Source organism: Peromyscus eremicus, chromosome 8a, assembly GCF_949786415.1.
Source record: "Peromyscus eremicus chromosome 8a, PerEre_H2_v1, whole genome shotgun sequence".
Lineage (NCBI taxonomy): Eukaryota > Metazoa > Chordata > Mammalia > Rodentia > Cricetidae > Peromyscus > Peromyscus eremicus.
Window position 1 is genome coordinate 24,432,910 of NC_081423.1, and position 19,140 is coordinate 24,452,049.

General features: G+C 40.1%; 2 protein-coding genes across 2 annotated transcripts in view; one reads left to right on the plus strand and one right to left on the minus strand.

Annotated features, from left to right (window-relative positions):
- Positions 1 to 10,513, minus strand: part of Hmmr (hyaluronan mediated motility receptor) — a 31,738-nt gene extending 21,225 nt beyond the window's left edge. Inside the window, exons 1-5 of the mRNA XM_059270362.1 lie at positions 10,376 to 10,513; positions 6,077 to 6,175; positions 5,155 to 5,234; positions 1,999 to 2,046; positions 549 to 737 (exon numbers count right to left, since the gene is read on the minus strand). Coding sequence (XP_059126345.1) covers positions 549 to 737; positions 1,999 to 2,046; positions 5,155 to 5,234; positions 6,077 to 6,175; positions 10,376 to 10,421 — 462 coding nt within the window. The 5' untranslated portion in view covers positions 10,422 to 10,513. The remainder of the gene's footprint in view (positions 1 to 548; positions 738 to 1,998; positions 2,047 to 5,154; positions 5,235 to 6,076; positions 6,176 to 10,375) is intronic.
- Positions 10,514 to 10,707: 194 nt separating this feature from the next.
- Positions 10,708 to 18,336, plus strand: Nudcd2 (NudC domain containing 2). The gene is made up of 4 exons (XM_059270361.1): positions 10,708 to 11,204; positions 12,743 to 12,791; positions 13,207 to 13,358; positions 17,697 to 18,336. Exons 1-4 carry the CDS (start codon positions 11,016 to 11,018, stop codon positions 17,778 to 17,780), a joined length of 474 nt encoding a protein of 157 aa, XP_059126344.1. The 5' UTR covers positions 10,708 to 11,015; the 3' UTR covers positions 17,781 to 18,336.
- The last annotated feature ends 804 nt before the right edge of the window (positions 18,337 to 19,140 follow it).

Sequence of the window (19,140 nt, forward strand, 5' to 3'; positions counted from 1 at the left end):
GGCTCTAATACTCCTTTTACTCCCTACATAAAGAGTAGAGCCTATCACAGGCCCTGAATAAATGATGAATTCAACTGAACAGTGACTTGCCTCTTCCCTCCATTTCTGCCAATAGTTAATGGAATCATATTACATTCATTAGAATCTACTAGTACATTATTTACTTACAAACAATTTATGTAATGAGTATATTCACTCCATTAATTATTTCTAAGCTCTTTAATTAAAAAAATAGGTAAAAATAATCCTACAGAAGTAGGCTAATATTAAAGTAGTTAATAGTCACAGCGAGACTAACGGCTTGCCAATGTCTACTACATTCTTTTCAGACCCTTACTTGCCTTCTTGAAATAGACCAGTACTTAGCATGTCCACCATCACTCTAGTTTGTGTGTTAGGAGCAGTGAAAGCAAGAACTCCTACCCTATGGTGTAAGTGTATAAAGAGCCTCAACCCCACTTCTAAGTTTCATAAGCTTAAACTGCCAAACAACTTGAATTTAAAGGTAAGGATCATTCTACTGTGATGCTCTCAGGAGGTTCAACTACCTTAGATTTTAGCAGCTCGTTGGCTCTGGTTAGTTCAATAAGCCTTTTTTCCAGTGAAGCATTACTTGCAGAAAGAGATGTTTTCTCTCTGACTGCTACGCTCAGCTTTGCTTCTGTCTTCTCCAACTCAGATTCCATATCCTGGATTCGTTTGTCCTGAGCACCTCGCTCCTGCAAAAGCACACGAATCTGGAAGAAAATGAGAGGATAAATGCATGATTGATCCGATTGGTACCAAAAGCCTCAAATGTTCTAAGAAACTTATAATTTGATATGGTGTTCACACATTCTTATTTTACTTGCTATTTGAATAATCATATTTACCTTATGACACATGTTAAAGATATGTATTATAAATACAGAATGGTTAGTTTTGAGAAGCAGAAGCAGACAGATTTGTGATTTTTCAGCCAGGCTGGTCTACATAGAGTTTCAGGCAAGTTAGAGCTACATACTGAGACCCTGTCTCAAACACACACATACACAACAAAACACAATGACTCTTACTTGCCATAAACTTACAAGTGTAAGATAGCTAGCTATTTATTCCCTTAACGGTTGTAAGAACTCTTGCTTTCTCTGGTCCTAATTTCACAAATTTCAATTACAGTTTGAAGGGCTCTATGTTTCTTATTTGAAGAAAACAGAGTCCTCAGTGGAATTCAACAGGCTGCAGTGAGCCATCAGTCTTGTCGTCTCTACTAGTTAACTAAACAAGAGCAAAACAAAGAAGCTAGTATTTGTCAACAGTAAACAAAGAAACAACACACTGAAAACGTCTAGGGAGGACCAGGGAGATGACTCAGTAGGTAAAGGGTTTGCTGCTCAAACATGAGGATTGGAGTTTAGAGCCCCAGGATCCATGTAGATACCAGGAAGGTGTTGTGGCCCATTTGTAATCCCAGTACTTAGGGTAGAAACAGATCTCTAGAGCGAGCTAGCTGCGCAGACTAGCTGAAATGGAGAGTTCAGGTTCTGTGAAACTCTGCCTCAATACTGAAGGTGGAGAGCAATTTAAGAAGACACTGTTTTCTACATCTATGCACAGGTGAACATACATACATAAAGTATGCATACCACACACCCATGCAAAAAAAAAAAAAAAGTCTGGGTAAAAACTTGCCAATCTAAAATCTGATGCAAATAATCAGTCCTAATCTTAGCAGTGCCACTTACCCATCAACAATGTCAGTAACTCAATCATTACATGTGTGTCAATCACAACCTCCTCCTCATTGTCACGGATCCTCAATAAAGCAGTTAATACTAAATTAAATGAGAACAGTGACTAAGCCAAGGAACTATTCCCTGGAGGTTCTGATATGAATGACATATTTACCTGACTGCAGAACTACTCAAAATGTTATAGGATCTCGGCCTGCAAATCTGTGTAATTCTCTTTCAATTATATAGTATTTATTCCCCCGTAAATTGAAAGAATATGGTTTACCTCTTTTTCTAATCTCTTCAAATCTTTATCATTCTTCTGAGACTCCTTCTGTATAAAAGTCAAAAAACAATTATGAACTTACATGCCACAAACACCACAGCCCAATCCTGATATTCAATTATTTATTTTTGGTCTTTTCCAAAGTAAAAAGAATTTGTGTGTATGGGTGTTTTGTCTGCATAAAAGTTTGTGAACTATGTGTGTGCCTGGTGCCTGCAGAGGCCAGAAAGGGGCACTGAATCCTTGGGAACTGGAGTTATAAACTGTTGTGAATTGCCAAATGGGTGTTGGGAATTGAACCTGGGTACTCTCAAAGTGCAGTCACTGAACCATTTCTCTAGCCCCTAATTTTTAGTCTTTTGAGTCAACAACTCACTATGTAGTACACATTGGCCTTGAATTCACAATCCAACTTTCAAGTGCTGGGATTGAAATCACATACTAATACACCTATCTTCATGTGTCTCTTAAACACTGTAGAGGGCTATTAAATATTTTATTGGCAATTTCTCTGATAAATAAAATGCCACCCACCCCACCCCCATCCCCCGTTTTTCCAAGACAGGGTTTCTCCATGGGAACACGCTCCCAGACCAGGCTGGTCTCAAACTCACAGAGATCTGCCTGCCTCTGGCTCCTGTGTGCTGAGATTAAATGCATGTGCTACCACTGCCTGGCTAAAAACATTCTTAAAACCTGAAAAGATTTCACTTTTCTAAATTTCAACCCATTAGAAAAATAGCTTTTCCTTTCCTTTACAATAAAATTAGAGGTCTGTAACTAAAACTTGTGATTCTGGTTTTCTTCATGGCATTTAATTTACATAAGACATAACATTCACATAATGTTGTGTATAGCAGCTATTCTGACACAATGGAAGAAAATATAAAAATCCTTACTGACAGTTATACATACATACATATATATATATATATATAGGCTTGTTATAGGTGTTTCTAGGTTGGGAGAAAGGCCTAATAACTCTATTCATTTCAAAACTGATGGCACTTTATACTAGAAAAGGTCTATTATTTGAAAATCTATGCATAGTCACATGTATAGTGTCTATGGGAATTTGTGAGTTCTATAATTTAAAATTTTAAAATTGTTTCACCAAGAAATTCAAGTCATGTCATTTATATCCATTTCCACAAAGAACATTTACATGTCCACTATCCAATAAAAATATAAGTCAAATATGTACTTTAAATTTTTTAATAATATTAGTATATTATTTATGAGAAAGTACAAAAACTCAACTGTCTTAAATGTATCCATATTTCATAGCCATAATACATTATCAAATTAAATGTAAAAATTTTATCAGACATTTATGCACATTTTATAAAAATTCAGATACCTGCTTTTCTAAAAAATTTAGAATTTTCTAATAACAGGTTTGCTTTCAGTGGTCAATCAGTTGCCTACCAAGTATAAGCTCTGGGCTTCATTCCCAGTACCAAACACAAAAAAATGAGGAATTAAAAATTTCGTTCCTGGGCCTGGAGAGATGGCTCAGCACTTAAAAGTACTTGATCTTCCAGAGGATCCAGTTTGGTTCTCAGCATCTATGTTGAGTGGCTCACAACTACCTGTTACTCCAGTTTCATAGGACTGGACACTGTCTTCTGGACTCCATGGGCATCCACGTACATATACATGTGCTCACACACTGTCTTATGGTTAGTATTGCTGTGATAAGACACCATGACCAAAAGCAAGGAAAGGGTCTATTTTGCTTACACTTCCACATCACAGTCCATCACTGAAGGAAATCAGGGTAGGAACCCTGGAAGCAGGAACTGATGCAGAGGTCATGGAGGAGTGCTGCTTACTTGCTTGCTCCTCATGGCTTACTCAGACTGCTTTCATATAACACCAGGCCAACCAACTCAGGGATGATGGTACCATCTACAATGGGCTGAGCCCTCTTACATCAATCACTAAGAGAATGCCCTACAGGCTTCCTAAAGGCCAGTCTTATGGAGGTTGTCTCCTCTCAGATGACTCTAGATTGTATCAAGCTGCATAAAAACCAGTCAGCTGGGGGGGGAGGGGCGGTTTGACCCCCCCCCCCCACTTTTTAAAATAAAACTTAGTTTTTATTAGCACTAGTTGCATTTCAAGTACTCAGTAGCCATATATGTTATTTACTTCCACAATGGACAGCACAGCTCTATATTACAGAATAAGAGACCTTAGTAGCTACCAAATAAATCAAATGTATCAGTCACATGATAATATCTGTTAATCTGCACAACTCCTAAGTGACATTCTTAGGAACTAATGAAAAACAGTAGGGTCTTGCTTAAACAATATTATAAAGTTCTTAAGAGTTTATTAAGGTTTTTGGTTTTTGTTTTTAAACTTTCCGAGACAGGGTCTCATGTAACACAGGCTAGCTTTGAGCTCTCTGTGTAGCCAAGGTTGGGCCTGAAGTCTTAAACTCCTAATTCTCCTGACTCTGCTACTCAAGTGCCAGCATCAAAGGCACATGTTATATAGCCAGTTCTATTAGGAAGAATTTAATCTACTGTTCAGCAATTTGAGTAACAACCTCCTTTTGGTCATTGAAATTTTTATTTTTCTCTTTTCTTCAGCAACATATCCTTCTCCACAAAAAAAGCAGACAAGCAAACAAACAAACAAGTAAATAGAATAAAGCAACTCAGATGATACTAATAAATCAAAGCATGACACATTTGTAAAGGCTTACAAAGTAATTATCAGATTCATCTCTATAAAGAAATGGCTTTGTAATTATAAACAAAGAGCCCATTCAAAGACTTACTAATAAATTAGGCAGAATGTAAAACCTGCTAGAGTTCTAATGATACTTACATTACTAATAGATTAAAAAAAAAAAGATTCACTCTCATTTATGTATATGTCTGTGTGTGTGCATGCCTTGTGACTATGAGCGCCCTCGGAGGCCTGTGAAGTTATCAGATGCCCTGGAACTCCAATTCCAGGGGCGGGGACCTGAACTCAGGTTCTCTGAAGAGCACTAAGTGTTCTTATTGAGCTAACTCTCTAGCACCAACTTACAAATAAATTTGATTTATACACTTAGCCATTTTAATCAAATACAGTATCTTGCAGGTATGTAGTCAATGATATAATGAATATACCAATAGTCTTATAAATGTTTCTCACCTTTGACACCGAAGTCTTTGCCTTTTTAGATGAAGCAAGCAAGGTAGTATCTTTGTCAACATTAAGATTTTGTTGAGATTCTGGAAAAAATAAATTAATATGACCATGGTTGATGTTTGCATGTTTTAACCATATACAATAAAATTTCCAAATTTCTTACTGCAGACAGTAATTGAAGCAAGATAAGCTTTCCTTTGGGTTGTACATTTCAAACAATTACTTGCACAATTATTTGTTATAGACCTAAAACCTTCTTGATATTTTTTATTTTTTAAAAAAATAAACCTTTTTTTACTTTTAGATGAAAATATAAACCTTATAAAAAAGTTTTATGGGCCGGGCGGTGGTGGCGCATGCCTTTAATCCCAGCACTTGGGAGGCAGAGCCAGGCGGATCTCTGTGAGTTCGAGGCCAGCCTGGGCTACCAAGTGAGTCCCAGGAAAGGCACATAGCTACACAGAGAAACCCTGTCTCGAAAAAACCAAAAAAAAAAAAAAAAAAAAAAAGTTTTATTATTTTTTTAAAATAAATTTGTTCATGTCTGTGTGGGGGTATATGTACTTGAGTGCTTATAACCCAACTGAGGTCCTCTGCAAGGGCAGTATGTGCTTTTTAATCACTTAGCTAGCTCTCCAACTCCTTATTGGCAGTCCCAATATTCCGACAGAAAAGAAAAGCAATTATCAAAAGGGAAACTACCTATCTGCAAAGGTCTTGCATAATTTCTCTTGTTACATACAGTGTAACTATGGAAAAAATCATTCTGTACTTGATTCTTTAATAAATACACCAAATAATGATATTTAAATACACTTCTGGTCATGAAACTCTAGAAGTGCAAAAAGCATTTTAAAATTTCAATAGTATTGCTTACATTAGGTTATAAGGCTGTATAACCATTGTTTGTTTAAGGACCCATTACCTCTTTGGTTTTTAAATCTTTGTGATTTCTGAAACGACACTGGTCCTTTAGATACTTCGGAAGTTTTAACATCATAAGCACCTGGAGATGGAGCACAACCTACAGAAAACAAAAAACAGCAATGTATCATTTAAACTTATTGATTACTACTATTCGCATGTTAGCAATACCTATAAGTAACTATGATCTTATGTTAAACACACAGGAAGAGGCGATCTCAATTGAGGAACTGACTTCATCAGAAGTTCCTGTGATATTCTACCCCAAGGTAAGTGGTAATGGGTTAACAAAGCATGCCATGAAAGCAAGCCAGTAAGCAGAAGTCCTCCCTCTGTGCTTCACCTCCTGCCTTGGTTTGCCAAGGATAGACTGTAACCTGGAAACCAAATAAACCCTTCCCACTCTGCTCCCCACACATGCAAATACTGTCTGGCTGAGTTGTTTTCAGTCAGTTGATGTTTTCAGTCTGTCAATGAATTAATATAAATGGTTTCAGAAAACTTGTATTTCCCAAGATAAACCAATATACTATGATGCTTTTGCTTAATAGTCTTTCTTCCCTGGTCTTGATCTCTCCAGTGTTCCACTATGTAAGTCAGGCTCACCCAGAACTCACTATACTCAGGCTCATCTTGAATCCATCAGTCTCTTACTTTAGCTTCCAGGGTGCTTAGATCGCATGTGGCATGATGGCTCGCTTCAGTGTACCTTCATTTACCTAGCTCTTTGTCCTCTCTGAAAGTATGGGCCAGATGGTAGCCTAGGCTACTAGGACTCAACATGCTTGAAGCATTTTTTTTCAACCCCGCCCCCTCCACTGGCTGCTTGCCAAATCAAAAGCAGTATGACTCGAGCTTTTCCAGAGGCATCTTGTAGATGCAGAGAGCAAAGGAGAATAGCCCTGTTTTCTGTATTTAGAGTGGAAAACTGTAATGTCACTAAGAGCCTGTCAGTGCAGTAAAGCCAAGCTGTATGAGACAGTTTCTCCCATTTCATGTCAGCCACAAGGAAAGAATCAGAGGAAATACAATTTTGGACTTCATAATTTTATCATTTTATAAATACAAGAAATTATGGGCTTTAAAGAAATAGAGTTCATGGCTTCCTTATGCATGCAGATCTAGCCTTGAGCCCTGAAAATCTGCCAAGTTACAACACAGCTGCAGCTAACGTAGACAACTGTGTTGGAAGGGACTTCAAAGCATGTCCATTTCATCTCTCTGGTGTCTACATTTATTTTGGTCCCACATGTGTTTGAATCTCTTAAGACATAAAAATCTATAAAGCTCCAAGCAGGCTTATTTTAGCAGTAGATATTTACTCTTAGAAATTTACCTGCTTGTAAATAATATACATGTTTTTCACTAACTCTCTAGAATCTCACCAAATAATCACTTTTTATCCATTATGGACTTCAAAGTATTTAGAGATAACTATTTCATTATCACAGATTTTTTTCTTCTTCATACTAAGTATCTGTTATTCTATCAACTTTTCTTATGAGGCAGACCACGGATTCCTCTTGTGTGTCTCGATTATTTTAGAAGTTTTCATCTGTTACTAGTCTATTTAAAATTCTAAATGTGTGTTCTGAAAAGATTAGGACAATGAGACCATTACTAGAAAAGTCACAGAGACAACAGAGGATTTCCATGAAGTTATCCTCCTCTGCTGTTATAGGTACAATTCATTTGTAAACCCTGTTATTTATTAATCACAAAGTGGCTCCAATTGCTGGTTTGATTATTATTATTTTTTCATGTATTTTTTACCCATGTTGGTCTCTTCTAACTTAAATCAAATCAGCTAATGAAGTAATGGGTTTCTGTATGTTTTTTTTTTGTTTTTTTTTTTTTTGAGACAGGGTTTCTCTGTGTAGCTTTGCGCCTTTCCTGGGACTCACTTTGTAGCCCAGGCTGGACTCGAACTCACAGAGATCTGCCTACCTCTGCCTCCCGAGTGCTGGGATTAAAGGCGTGCGCCACCACCACCCGGCTTGTATGGGGTTTTTATTACACTAATGCCTTCAAGCTTCCAAACTTCTGTATTTTTTTTTTGTTGTTGTTTTTTTTGTTTTTCGAGACAGGGTTTCTCTGTGTAGCTTTGCGCCTTTCCTGGGACTCACTTGGTAGCCCAGGCTGGCCTCGAACTCACAGAGATCCGCCTGGCTCTGCCTCCCAAGTGCTGGGATTAAAGGCGTGCGCCACCACCGCCCGGCTTACTTCTGTATTTTCTAGTTGGTCATTTAGAATTCATTGTCCACTGTCAATTTTGTCCAGTCAATCCTCCTTTACCTTCCAGATGTCAATCTGGATATTGCTTCTAGCTTTTGCAGAGTCCCCAAATTAGGCTAGCAAATCCTCACAGCCTCTTCTATCTTTCCTCCAAAGAACTTCCATGCTTTCCTGAGGACTTATTTGCTCCATCTCCACATCAGACAAAACTGCTTGCAATCAGGGAGGAGAGCCAGCATGTCTGCTGCTCTAGTATTTAGCTCATGGTTGTGTTGAGCGGTACGTAAAACATACTGGTTTGGGGTGTGGGAATGGATTCGGCTTTTGTAATCAGCCAGGTGATGGATGATTCATATCCAGCTCTGTCTGACAAGCTACAGAAAACACTGTGCCGGATACTTTGTGCACATACAGAGAACACACTGAATAAAAACATTAGATTCCCTCCTTTTCCCCAGGATGATTTTTCTTGAGGTGGAAAAAACAAAATGAAACAAAAAAACCTTCTGGTTTTGAAGATTACTGGGTTAAAAGAAACTGCCACTGACTCACGACTATTAAATGTCGGGTAAACGTTATCCTTGAAACTGTAAAGCCTGAACTACTACTCCTTAAAACCAAACAGCAGCTGAGCCATATGTGGTGGTGCGGGTTTCTAAGTTTCAGAACAGATCGGAGACGGCAGCAGGAGTTCAAGGCTAGCCTGGGCTACATGAAACCCTATCTCAAAACAAAAACAAAACAAACAAACAAACAAATCACTGGGTGGCAGTGGCGCATGCCTTTAATCCCAGCACTGAGGAGGCAGAGCCAGGTGGATCTCTGTGAGTTCAAGGACAGCTTGGTCTACAGAGCGAGACCCAGGACAGGCACCAAAACTACACAGAGAAACTCTGTCTTGAAGGGGTAAAAAAAAACCTGCCCTGATCTGCAGGACCTAAATTGTTTGAGTATCTTGGAAATGGTGTGGCCCATGCATGAGCTGGATTAATCTGACCAGTGGATTAATCTCACTTGACCTTCTAAATAGAGTGGGGTTGAAAGAAATCACAGACATAGTACTGACTATTAAATAGTATGTTACAGTGGATATAGCATGGCCTTTGATGGTGGGCTCTATCACTGACTTGCTGGCTTTTCAATATAGTCAGAAACTCCCTCACATTTCTCATCTGTAAAGAGTACAGCTTTGGTACTTTGTTCATCTGGCTGCTTAAGGGAATAAGTTCCAGACCTTAGGAGAGTACAGTTGTACAGTTGTACAGTTAGCACCTGTCAAATCATACCTAAGGCTCTCTAGTTATTGTGGTTAAGAGCACAGGATATATCAATGAAAGCCTGGGTTCACATCCCAGTTTTGTAGGTTAGTTTTATAACACTGAGCAGATTTCAGTCTCATTTTTCTCTTCTTTTACTTAAAACTTTATGTGTTGGGAGGGGTGAGTCACTGACAATCTTTCTATGCAGCTCAGGCCACTTAGACCTGGAAACATCTATTTCTTAATGGTGAAAACATTAAAAATTCCTTTACCCTAACTTTTTGGACGCTACCACCATCTACACTCAATTTACTGTGCCATCGACACACCAAGCTCCAGTGTTTAATCACTAAAACACTTCAGGATTGTTTCGAGAGTGGAAAAAAATTTTTTTGGAGCAGCTGTTATTACTTAATTGATTTCTCAAGCTCCATGCTTCTATGCCTGAATGTAACGTCAAAAAAAAAATTAAAGAAAACTCAAACGAAAGTAACTTTTTTTTTCTTTTTTAAGGAACGTAATGCCTGCCAATTCTAAACCCCTTGAACCAATTTTAGCTTCACCACGGCGTTGATGGCTTATTGGTATAATTTCCGGCTTGAAGGCTCGCCGTGTCGGGGGAGGACCCCATTTCCCTCGGAGACACGTCCCTATCATCCTAGACAGCACTTGCTGAGTGTTTACTGCATGTATTTTGAGAAAAACAAAAACCATCCCAGCCCTTAATCTGGCTCGGGGTCGACTGAGGGAGGAGGGGTCGAGGGCGCGTCCCCTTCCCACCCTGCTCCCGCACCACCCGTACGCACCCGAGGGGTCATTGAATCTTTTCAGGGGCGCCTTAGGAAAAGACATGCTGACAGCTGGATCCACGACGGCCACCGAACGCCTCGGCAACTGTCTGCTCGCTGAATTCAAATCCTCCCCGCGTCAGCCAACCAGAAAACCTAAACCGAACTGACCAATCCTAAATGGGCCGAGGAGCATGCGCACTAGATTTGTACCGCGCCCAATGGGGAAGTCTGTAAGTTTCAGCTGATAGCCAATGAGAGACTGTTTCTGTTCGCCGCCGCCGCCGCTCTAGCCAATCACGTTTGGTGTTGCTCAAGTTCACTCACGGTTCGCGCAAGCGCACTTCACCGGTGCCGGTAGGCGAGTCCGTATTCTGGCGTCATCCAGGTTGATAGTTCGCGAACGCCGGTCTCCTTTGTTCCGTTGTCATCGTTCTTGGGATGCCAACCTCTCTGGGCTTCGGTTCTTCCACACCAGGTCTCGCGAGGGTCCTAAATGGGCCCTGAAAGGGGAAAATTTGCACGCTCGGACACGCCGGCTTGGACTCTTGCGCATGTGCGGTGACCCCAAGGCGCGGAGGGCAAGCTCTTGAGCCGCATCCCGCGTGTGCTGTGCTCTCTCGGAGCGTTGTCCCTGCCCCTGCGTGGCGTCCGGAGGATGTCTGCCCCGTTTGAGGAGCGTAGTGGGGTGGTTCCGTGCGTCACGCCGTGGGGCCAGTGGTACCAGACCCTGGAGGAGGTGTTCATTGAAGTCCAGGTGCCCCCGGGCACTCGCGCGCAGGACATCCAGTGCCGCCTGCAGAGCCGGCATGTGGCTCTGGCCGTGGGTGGCCGTGAGATCCTCAAGGTAGCAAGCCAGGGCTTGTCCCGAGTTCCTTCTTCTGGCCTCCCCGCACCCTGAGTCCTAAAATTCACGGTTTCAGAGGGATGACTGCTGGGTGGAAAGGTCAGTTCCCGGCTGGCAGAAAGAAAGCAGTAAACTGATGTGGCAAGGGGGGGGTCTCATCGCAGCACCCACTCCCAGGGCAGACCTTGCGTGGTGTAATGTAAAGATTTGGTGTCCGTCTTTGTGTCTAAAATAGATTTGTGCTACTTCTAATTCCTCTGGGGTTCCTCTGCTGACAGAAGGCTGACTAGATAAAAAGAACAAATGTGCATCTTCTAGGTACTGATCTCAGCCCCGGAGACTGTAGACAAAAGGTTTCTAAACTCTTCGTGATGTGTAGGCAAAGAATAATGAAGAGGTGTGTGAAGAAAATAGTGCCTCTTTTATTTGTTTCATCAATATATTTTTGAATCTGGCTACGCCTTTAATCCCAACACTCTGAGAGGCCGAGGCAGGCAGATTTTTGTGAATTGGAGGCCAGGCTGGTCTACAGACCAAGTTCCAGGATAGCCAAGGGCTGTTTCACAGAGAAACTCTGCCTTGGGGGCTGGGGGGGGCGGGAGAATTTTCACATAGCAATGTGAGATTATATTTTGCCCCTTGATTAGATGCCTAGCCTGTTGGCTGGCCATATAGTGTAGTGGTGAAGGGAGACGTGGTACTATGTTTTATAACCTTGACAGAAGACGATGAAAATTTAGTCACAGCTAATTCGACATCAAATCTGCAATATGTGATTAAATCTCCTTAAGAAATTGGCTTTTTCTAGTGCTAGCTTCTCAAAAGAGATTGAACTGGCTTTTAATAGCATTCACTTTAAAAGGATTTTCCAGGCAGGCATTGGGACACATACCTTTAGTCTCAGCATTTGAGATCAGAGGCAGGTGGATTTCTTCGAGTTTGAGGCCAGTCAGGTCTACATAGCGACCTCCAGGACTACATAGAACAGTGGTTCTTAAACTTCCCAAATGCTGCAACCCTTTAATACAGTTCCTCATGTTGGGGTAACTCCCAATATAAAATTATTTTTGTTGCTACTTCATAAATAATAGGGTGTTTTTGTGGGTTTTTGGTTTTTTTTGCTACTGTTATGAATCATAATGTAGATATCCGATGGGGGTCACAACCCATAGGTTGAGAACCACTGACATAGAGACCCTGCCTCAAGGAAAACAAAAATAGAACATTCTGGTTTCAGCAGGAGTTCATTTTGATTGGTAAACATTTTATACATTAATTTCACATTTATTCTATCAGCAATGAGTAGTATGTCTTCATCGGTTTTGTTTAGAAGGTCCTGTGTTCTTTTGCATGCTAAATATGTCAAATTTTGTAAACTCGAGTCCCTTTCATTCAGTGGGAGGAAGTTCAAGGTTGAGTACCTATAATTAAGCTGAACTAGTCCAAGATGTGGCTTAGTTTGAAATAAGCTAAATCTTCATTATGAGAATATATAAAATTTAATGTTATATCTTTAGTACCTTATATTTATTTTCCAGGGAAAATTATTTGATTCTACAATCGCTGATGAAGGAACCTGGACTTTGGGTAAGAATAATCTATTATGATACATTAACTTTAAAAAGTTAGATTGTGGGGGCTGGAGCGATGGGTCAGTGGTTAAGAGCACTGACTCTAGTTCCAGAGGCCCCCCAGTTCAATTCCCAGCACCCACATGACTGCTCACAACTGTTATCCAACTCAGAGTGATTCGACACCCTCATACAGACATAAATGCAGGCAAAAAAACAATGCACATAAAAAGAAAATAAATCATTTAAAAAAATTTAGATTGTGATAACGTTTCTTCTTTTTTTAACTCTTCTTGTCCTTGTAGCTGTGGAAGATGGAGAAAAGTGTTGGGAACAACTGAATATCAGAATTACCTAACAGTCTTTAGAAAATACAAGGATTAACTCTTTCTGTAATGACTCTGTAAATTGTTTCTTATTTTTGTCTTAAGAGGATAGAAAAATGGTCCGCATTGTCCTGACAAAGACCAAGAGAGACGCTGCAAACTGTTGGACTTCTCTTCTAGAATCTGAATATGCAGCTGATCCCTGGGTGCAAGACCAAATGCAGAGAAAACTTACGTTAGAGCGGTTCCAGAAAGAAGTAAGTCAGATGCAGGTGTGAGTACGTACAGTTACATGACCCAAAATCACAGGTTTTCCCTCATAGCGTAGTATACAAAGTACTTAAAAAAAACCCTTCTGGGTGAAGTTTAAAGTGAATGGCAAGAAAATAGCCTAGTGTGTGGGTTTTAAATTTCACAAATATATTCATTGCTGTGAAACTTAAGATTGCTGAATGCACATCAGTAATTCATGAATAATAAATCTAAATAACTGGACCACTGTGGTGTACATAGTATAAAAAGATGAGAGATCCCTGCGTTGCTGTTCCCCCACCTCATACCTCTGCCTCATTCTCATCTCTTGGCCTTTTTGTCTGTTTAATTTGTAACAAAGGTGAGGGTTCCTACCTTGCTTGTTTTCATGGTGCTTTTTCCTTTAATAGTGTAACTTTGGCCTCTTCTCCCAATTGTACGTATGGCTAAAACTCCTCCCCTCTGACTGCTTTATTTCTCTCATTTGCATGTATAAAACTCTCTCTTTCCCTTTGATACTGTATCCTTGTTTTTCTCTGTTTTAGACAAACGTGTATGTACATCTCTGAAACTGCTTAAATGTTCCAAGATAGATATTTGGGAGAGGAATTACTTAATTACTGGACTTCTAATTACTTAACCACTGGACTTTTAAAAGTTTAGTGGATAATTTCTATCTATATCATGCTCATTTCGAAGAATATGTCTATAACCTAGACTTTGCCTTGTAAACTTTCAACCTGCATTTCCAGTTACTTATTGAACATCTCCATTTAGCTATCTGTTAGACTCCATGTCCAAAGTGAACAAACTAATTTCACTCTCAAACTTATTCTACTTTTCATATTAGTTAATGCAAATTAGTTGTTTAAGATTAAAGGGGTGTGGGGGGCTTGGAGATGGCCCAGTTGCTATGGCACTTGAGATGCAAGCATGAGGACCAGAGACCTACTGGAGGATCTCCAGAATCCATGCAAAAGGTAGGCAGGTGTGGTGGCTACCATTGATCCAACACTCGTGAGGCAAAGACAAAGGATCCCTGGGGCAAGCTGGCTCTCTAGACTACCTGGAATTAGGAAGCAATTGAAGAAAACACCTAATACCAACTTTAGTCCTACACAGACACACATAGGTGCATGCACACAGGCCCTTCCGCCCACCAGGCAGGTTACTGACAACTCCTAGGAAATCTTATTAGCATTGTCTTCTACTTACATTCAGAGTTTTACCACTTCACACCGCTGGATCTGCTAGTACTTGGTCTGGATTACTTCAGTAAATTGCTAACTAGCCTCCTAGACTCTTACCCAAGCAGTCATCTTAAAGTAGTCATTAAAGAAGTCTTTGAATAGTGAAAGTCAGACCAATGCGTTTTTCTTCTCAGAATTCTCCAAGTTCTTCCTTAATGCTTAATGGGATAATTGGTCAGTTACTTTCTCACGCACCCTCCTTTGTTTTTTTGTTTCTCTTTCTCTCTCTCTGTCCCTCCCTCCCTCCCTCCCTCCCTCCCTCCCTCCCTCCCTCCCTCTCTCTCTCTCTCTCTCTCTCTCTCATTGTAATTTTGTTTCATTTTCTTGAGACAATGTCTACCTGTGTAGGTCTGGCTAGGCTGGAACTTTATATATTTATCAGGCTGGCCTTGAACAGAGTTCTGCCGCCCAACTACTGGGATTGAAGGTGTGTACCAACATGCCTAGCTCTGCTGATTCTGACGGGCATGTTTATTCTCTCGTAGCTTTCAGCTCATCACATTTTAACTATCCCACTTAAGTCTATAATCTTCTCTCTAACTCTTTCTGCTGCCATACTTCCTGTTTATCTTTTTTATAGCACTTACATGCTTTAACACACTAAGCCAAGGGTTGGCAAAATGTAGCTTGGGGAAATTCAGTCTGCTGTATGTCTCTGCAGGTAAAGTTTTTACAGAGACATACCTTTGTTCACTTAGTAGTATATTATATATAGCAGTTTCTTTCTTTCTTTTTTTTTTTTAATCTAAACCTTTATCTCCTTTCAGGTGTGACATATTGGGTTCAGATTTAATTATTAGGATGATGGCATACAAGGTGTGTAGAGGGAAACGACACAGTAAAAGGCTGACCACTACAAAGAGAGCTCTCCCTTGGGTCCTCTACCCTCGTCATCCTTGTCCGCCAAGTCCACGTTGAGAGCTGCACACACCAGTATTTCTAAGTCCTTCTTTCTTCAGAGAGGGATACATCGAGTTCATTTTGTTTCTAAATCATTGTATGCCATATTGCTTCCCAAACCTATTCGTTCCCTTTTAGATACCCTACTTGACTGGTAGATCCCTCTCATCTATTAGAAGTTGCTTCTTGTCCTTTGCCCCAAACTTGCAAGTCACCAAATCCTTTCAAATGTTTTCAGTTGTATCACTCTATTCATCTGTCCAGGACCCTTGCCTTAATTGACACCCTCAAGAGCCCTGGTCTAAGCAGCTTACATATTCAGGACGGTTTCTCTCCCTGCCACTAAGTTAACAGGAGAAACATACTTTAAAAATTCATTTAAATATTTAAAATTTAGATTTATTTAGTTCATATGTGAGTGTTTTGCCCACATGTGCGTGCGTGTGTGTGTGTGTGTGTGTGTGTGTGTGTGTGTGTGTGTGTGTGTTTGTGTACGTGTACCATGAGTCTTCTTGGTGCCTGAGGAGGCCAAAAGAGGCTGATGAATCCCCTGGAACTGGCGTTATAGACACCATATGTTGCTGGGTCCTCTACAAGAGTAGCCAGTGCGCTTAACTGCTGAGCCATCTTTTCAGCCACAGTAACTTTTTGTTGTTTCGTTGGTTGGTTTTTTGTTTTGTTTTGAGATAGCGTTTCTCTGTGTAGCCCTGGCTGTTCTAGAACTTGCTCTGTAGAACAGCACTGGCTTTGAACTCATAGAGATCTGCCTGCCTCTGCCTCCACTGCTGGGATTAAAAGTGTAGACTACCACCACCTGGCTACAGTAACTATTTTTTTTTTCCTATTATCAGCTTGATACAGTACAAATTCTTATCCTAATAGTGAAATGTTTCACTGAGGCTTGCCCAGTGATTGAGTAAAACCAAAACTTATTATAAGCCACAGTCATCCTAGGGTCCCCCCTGCTGTGTAGCCTCCCTGGTTCTGTGGGTTGCAGTCTGATTGTTCTTTGCTTTATATCTAGTATCCACTTATGAGTAAGTACATACCTTGTTTGTCCTTCTGGGTTTGGGTTACCTCACTCAGGATGATATTTTCTAGTTCCATCCATTTGCCTGCAAATTTCATGCTGTCATTGTTTTTCTCTGCTGAGTAGTACTCTATTGTGTATATGTACCACGTTTTCTTAATCCATTCTTCAGTTGACGGGCATCTAGGATGTTTCCAGGTTCTGGCTCTTACGAATAGTGCTGTATAACAGTTTCTTTTTTTTTTTTTTTCTGGACCTGAGGACCGAACTTAGGGCCTTGCGCTTGCTAGGCAAGCACTCTACCACTGAGCTAAATCCCCAACCCCAGCAGTTTCTTATAATCAAGTGTTTATGATAGGAGTCATGTAGTCTGCATAGTGTAAAGTGATCACTCCCTGTTTCTGTACAAGTCAAGCTTGCTGAGCTCTGTGTTTGTTATTTATGGTTTGCTATTTGTGTTTCCTGCTACAGTATAAGCTCCTCTAGAACAGAGGTCTTTAATTTGTTTACTTTTGAAATCCGCATTTGTTTAATGGTATTTTCCAAGTATTAGGGACTCAGTAAATGTCCATTAAACAAATGAAATTGTTCCCAAAGAATTCTAAAGCTTGAAGTAGTACTTCATAATATATAACGTGCATCAATATGCTAATATACATATAGCTCTTAGAACTCTCCATGCCTTATAGTAAGCTTCAAAAAATTGCCAGCTATTAGCTGTGTTTGGTGACATTCACCTTAATTCCAGCTGCTTAGGAGGATGAGGCTAGAGAATTGCAAGTTCAAGGTCAGCCTGGGCAACATAGCTATACCATGTTTCAGAAGAAGAAAAAAATTAAATTTAAAATGGGTATACTTCAGTGTAGAGTACTTGCCTAGCTTGAAGGAGGCCTGGGCCTGTGTTCAATCTGTAATACCTCCTGTCCCCCAGAAAAAAAAGCTTTTGGAATCTTTTTATGCAGATAGCAAATTGAAATACATGCTTCACTGTACAGCCACTGGTATTGTCACATCCACACCACTCTTGTCAATATTTACAGATCTGAACGTTGAAAGGCGCCTCTTAGTTTTCATTTCCCCTTAGGTGCTTACAGTGAAGTTCGGTATCTTTTCTTTTTTGTGTCAATTGTGAATTCAACAACTTATTATTTTCTGTCTTTCAGAATCCTGGTTTTGACTTCAGTGGAGCAGAAATCTCAGGGAACTACACAAAGGGTGGACCAGATTTCTCAAACCTTGAGAAATGACTGCTATTCTTTAGTTTTGTTCCATCTTGTGGATCCCAGCAGGTGCTGACAACTTAATGCAGCAGATGATATGAAGGATGAAAAATACGGATGTCTACAGTTAACATATTGCACAATGTATTTCAGTATGGTTCTAAAAGATTCCATTGAGAGATGATTTACATAGGAGGTATAGCAGCTGTCCTGTGGCTAGATGGTAACTTTTCTGGTTCTGCATTAAGTTTTATATGCTACATTTTACTAATTTCATATTTAATTGTATTTTTACTACAAAAGCATTGGATTATAAATCATATGAAATGAAAAAGTGCCTTCAGGGATTTTTTTTTCCTTTTTTTGGTGTGATGCAGGAATGATGTTCAGTAAACTTCTGAGTAAGAATTATGCACCCCTTTGTCTAAATATGCTAGTCCATACAGGGAAGTACAGTGCTGGAGAAAGTTTAAGGAAGGACAAAAGTATACAGAAGAGCTTTGGCTAATGCGTAGAAAGCTTACAAGTATTAACAGTTTAAAAATCTTGTACTATTTTTTAATAAATCGACATGATGCTGTCACCTCAATCTTTTACTGGTTTTTCGTTGTTGTTGTTGGTGGTGGTTTGTTTTGATTCCCAGAAGTATGTTTTCTCAACAATGCAGCCATTCAAGTTAAAAAAATCAGCCTGGACGTGACACTGCTGTCTAGTCCTCAGACCTGACGCCGTTTGTGTTGAACTGATCCAGCAGTGTCCTTTAAGTATGAAAGCCCGGCAGTTGGGTCTGGAGCTCACTGCAGTCTGAGACAAGATCCCAGTTTTTCTTTGCCTTTTACTGCTTTGACATTTTTCCACCAGAGAATCTTGCTAGGCAGCCTGGCCTCTAACTCATGGTGATCCTTTGGCCTCGGTCCTCCAGCTACTATGATTATGGGTATGCACCTGTGCCTGCCTGCCTTAGCTTCTGTGCTTTTGAAAATGACAGGAATTTTGTCTGTTGATGCTTCAGAATGAGGTTTGTCTGGAATGGTCCTGAATACTGTCTCCTGTCATGAATTAAGAGTTCCCCCCTGTTGCTGATGGTGAGTGATGGTCAGCCAATAAGGGAGGATTTGCTAGGTTTTTCACTGTGATACTTATTTTTAGGTGTCTTGTGGGAGAGTAGTTTTAAAACACCTCTTGTGTTCTAACCAGACCTTTAGTTTATTTACTGCTTTATGCAGTGGGTAAAAAGTATTCTCATTATTTTGATGCTTAAAAATTGTATAATTTGGCTAGTGAAAAGCAGTCTAGGTGGCTTCTGTGTCCTTTGACATGTTTCCATCATTATTTGAGCAATTTCTTACTCACCAGACTTAGGCACTCCCTGCCCCAGTCCAAGAAT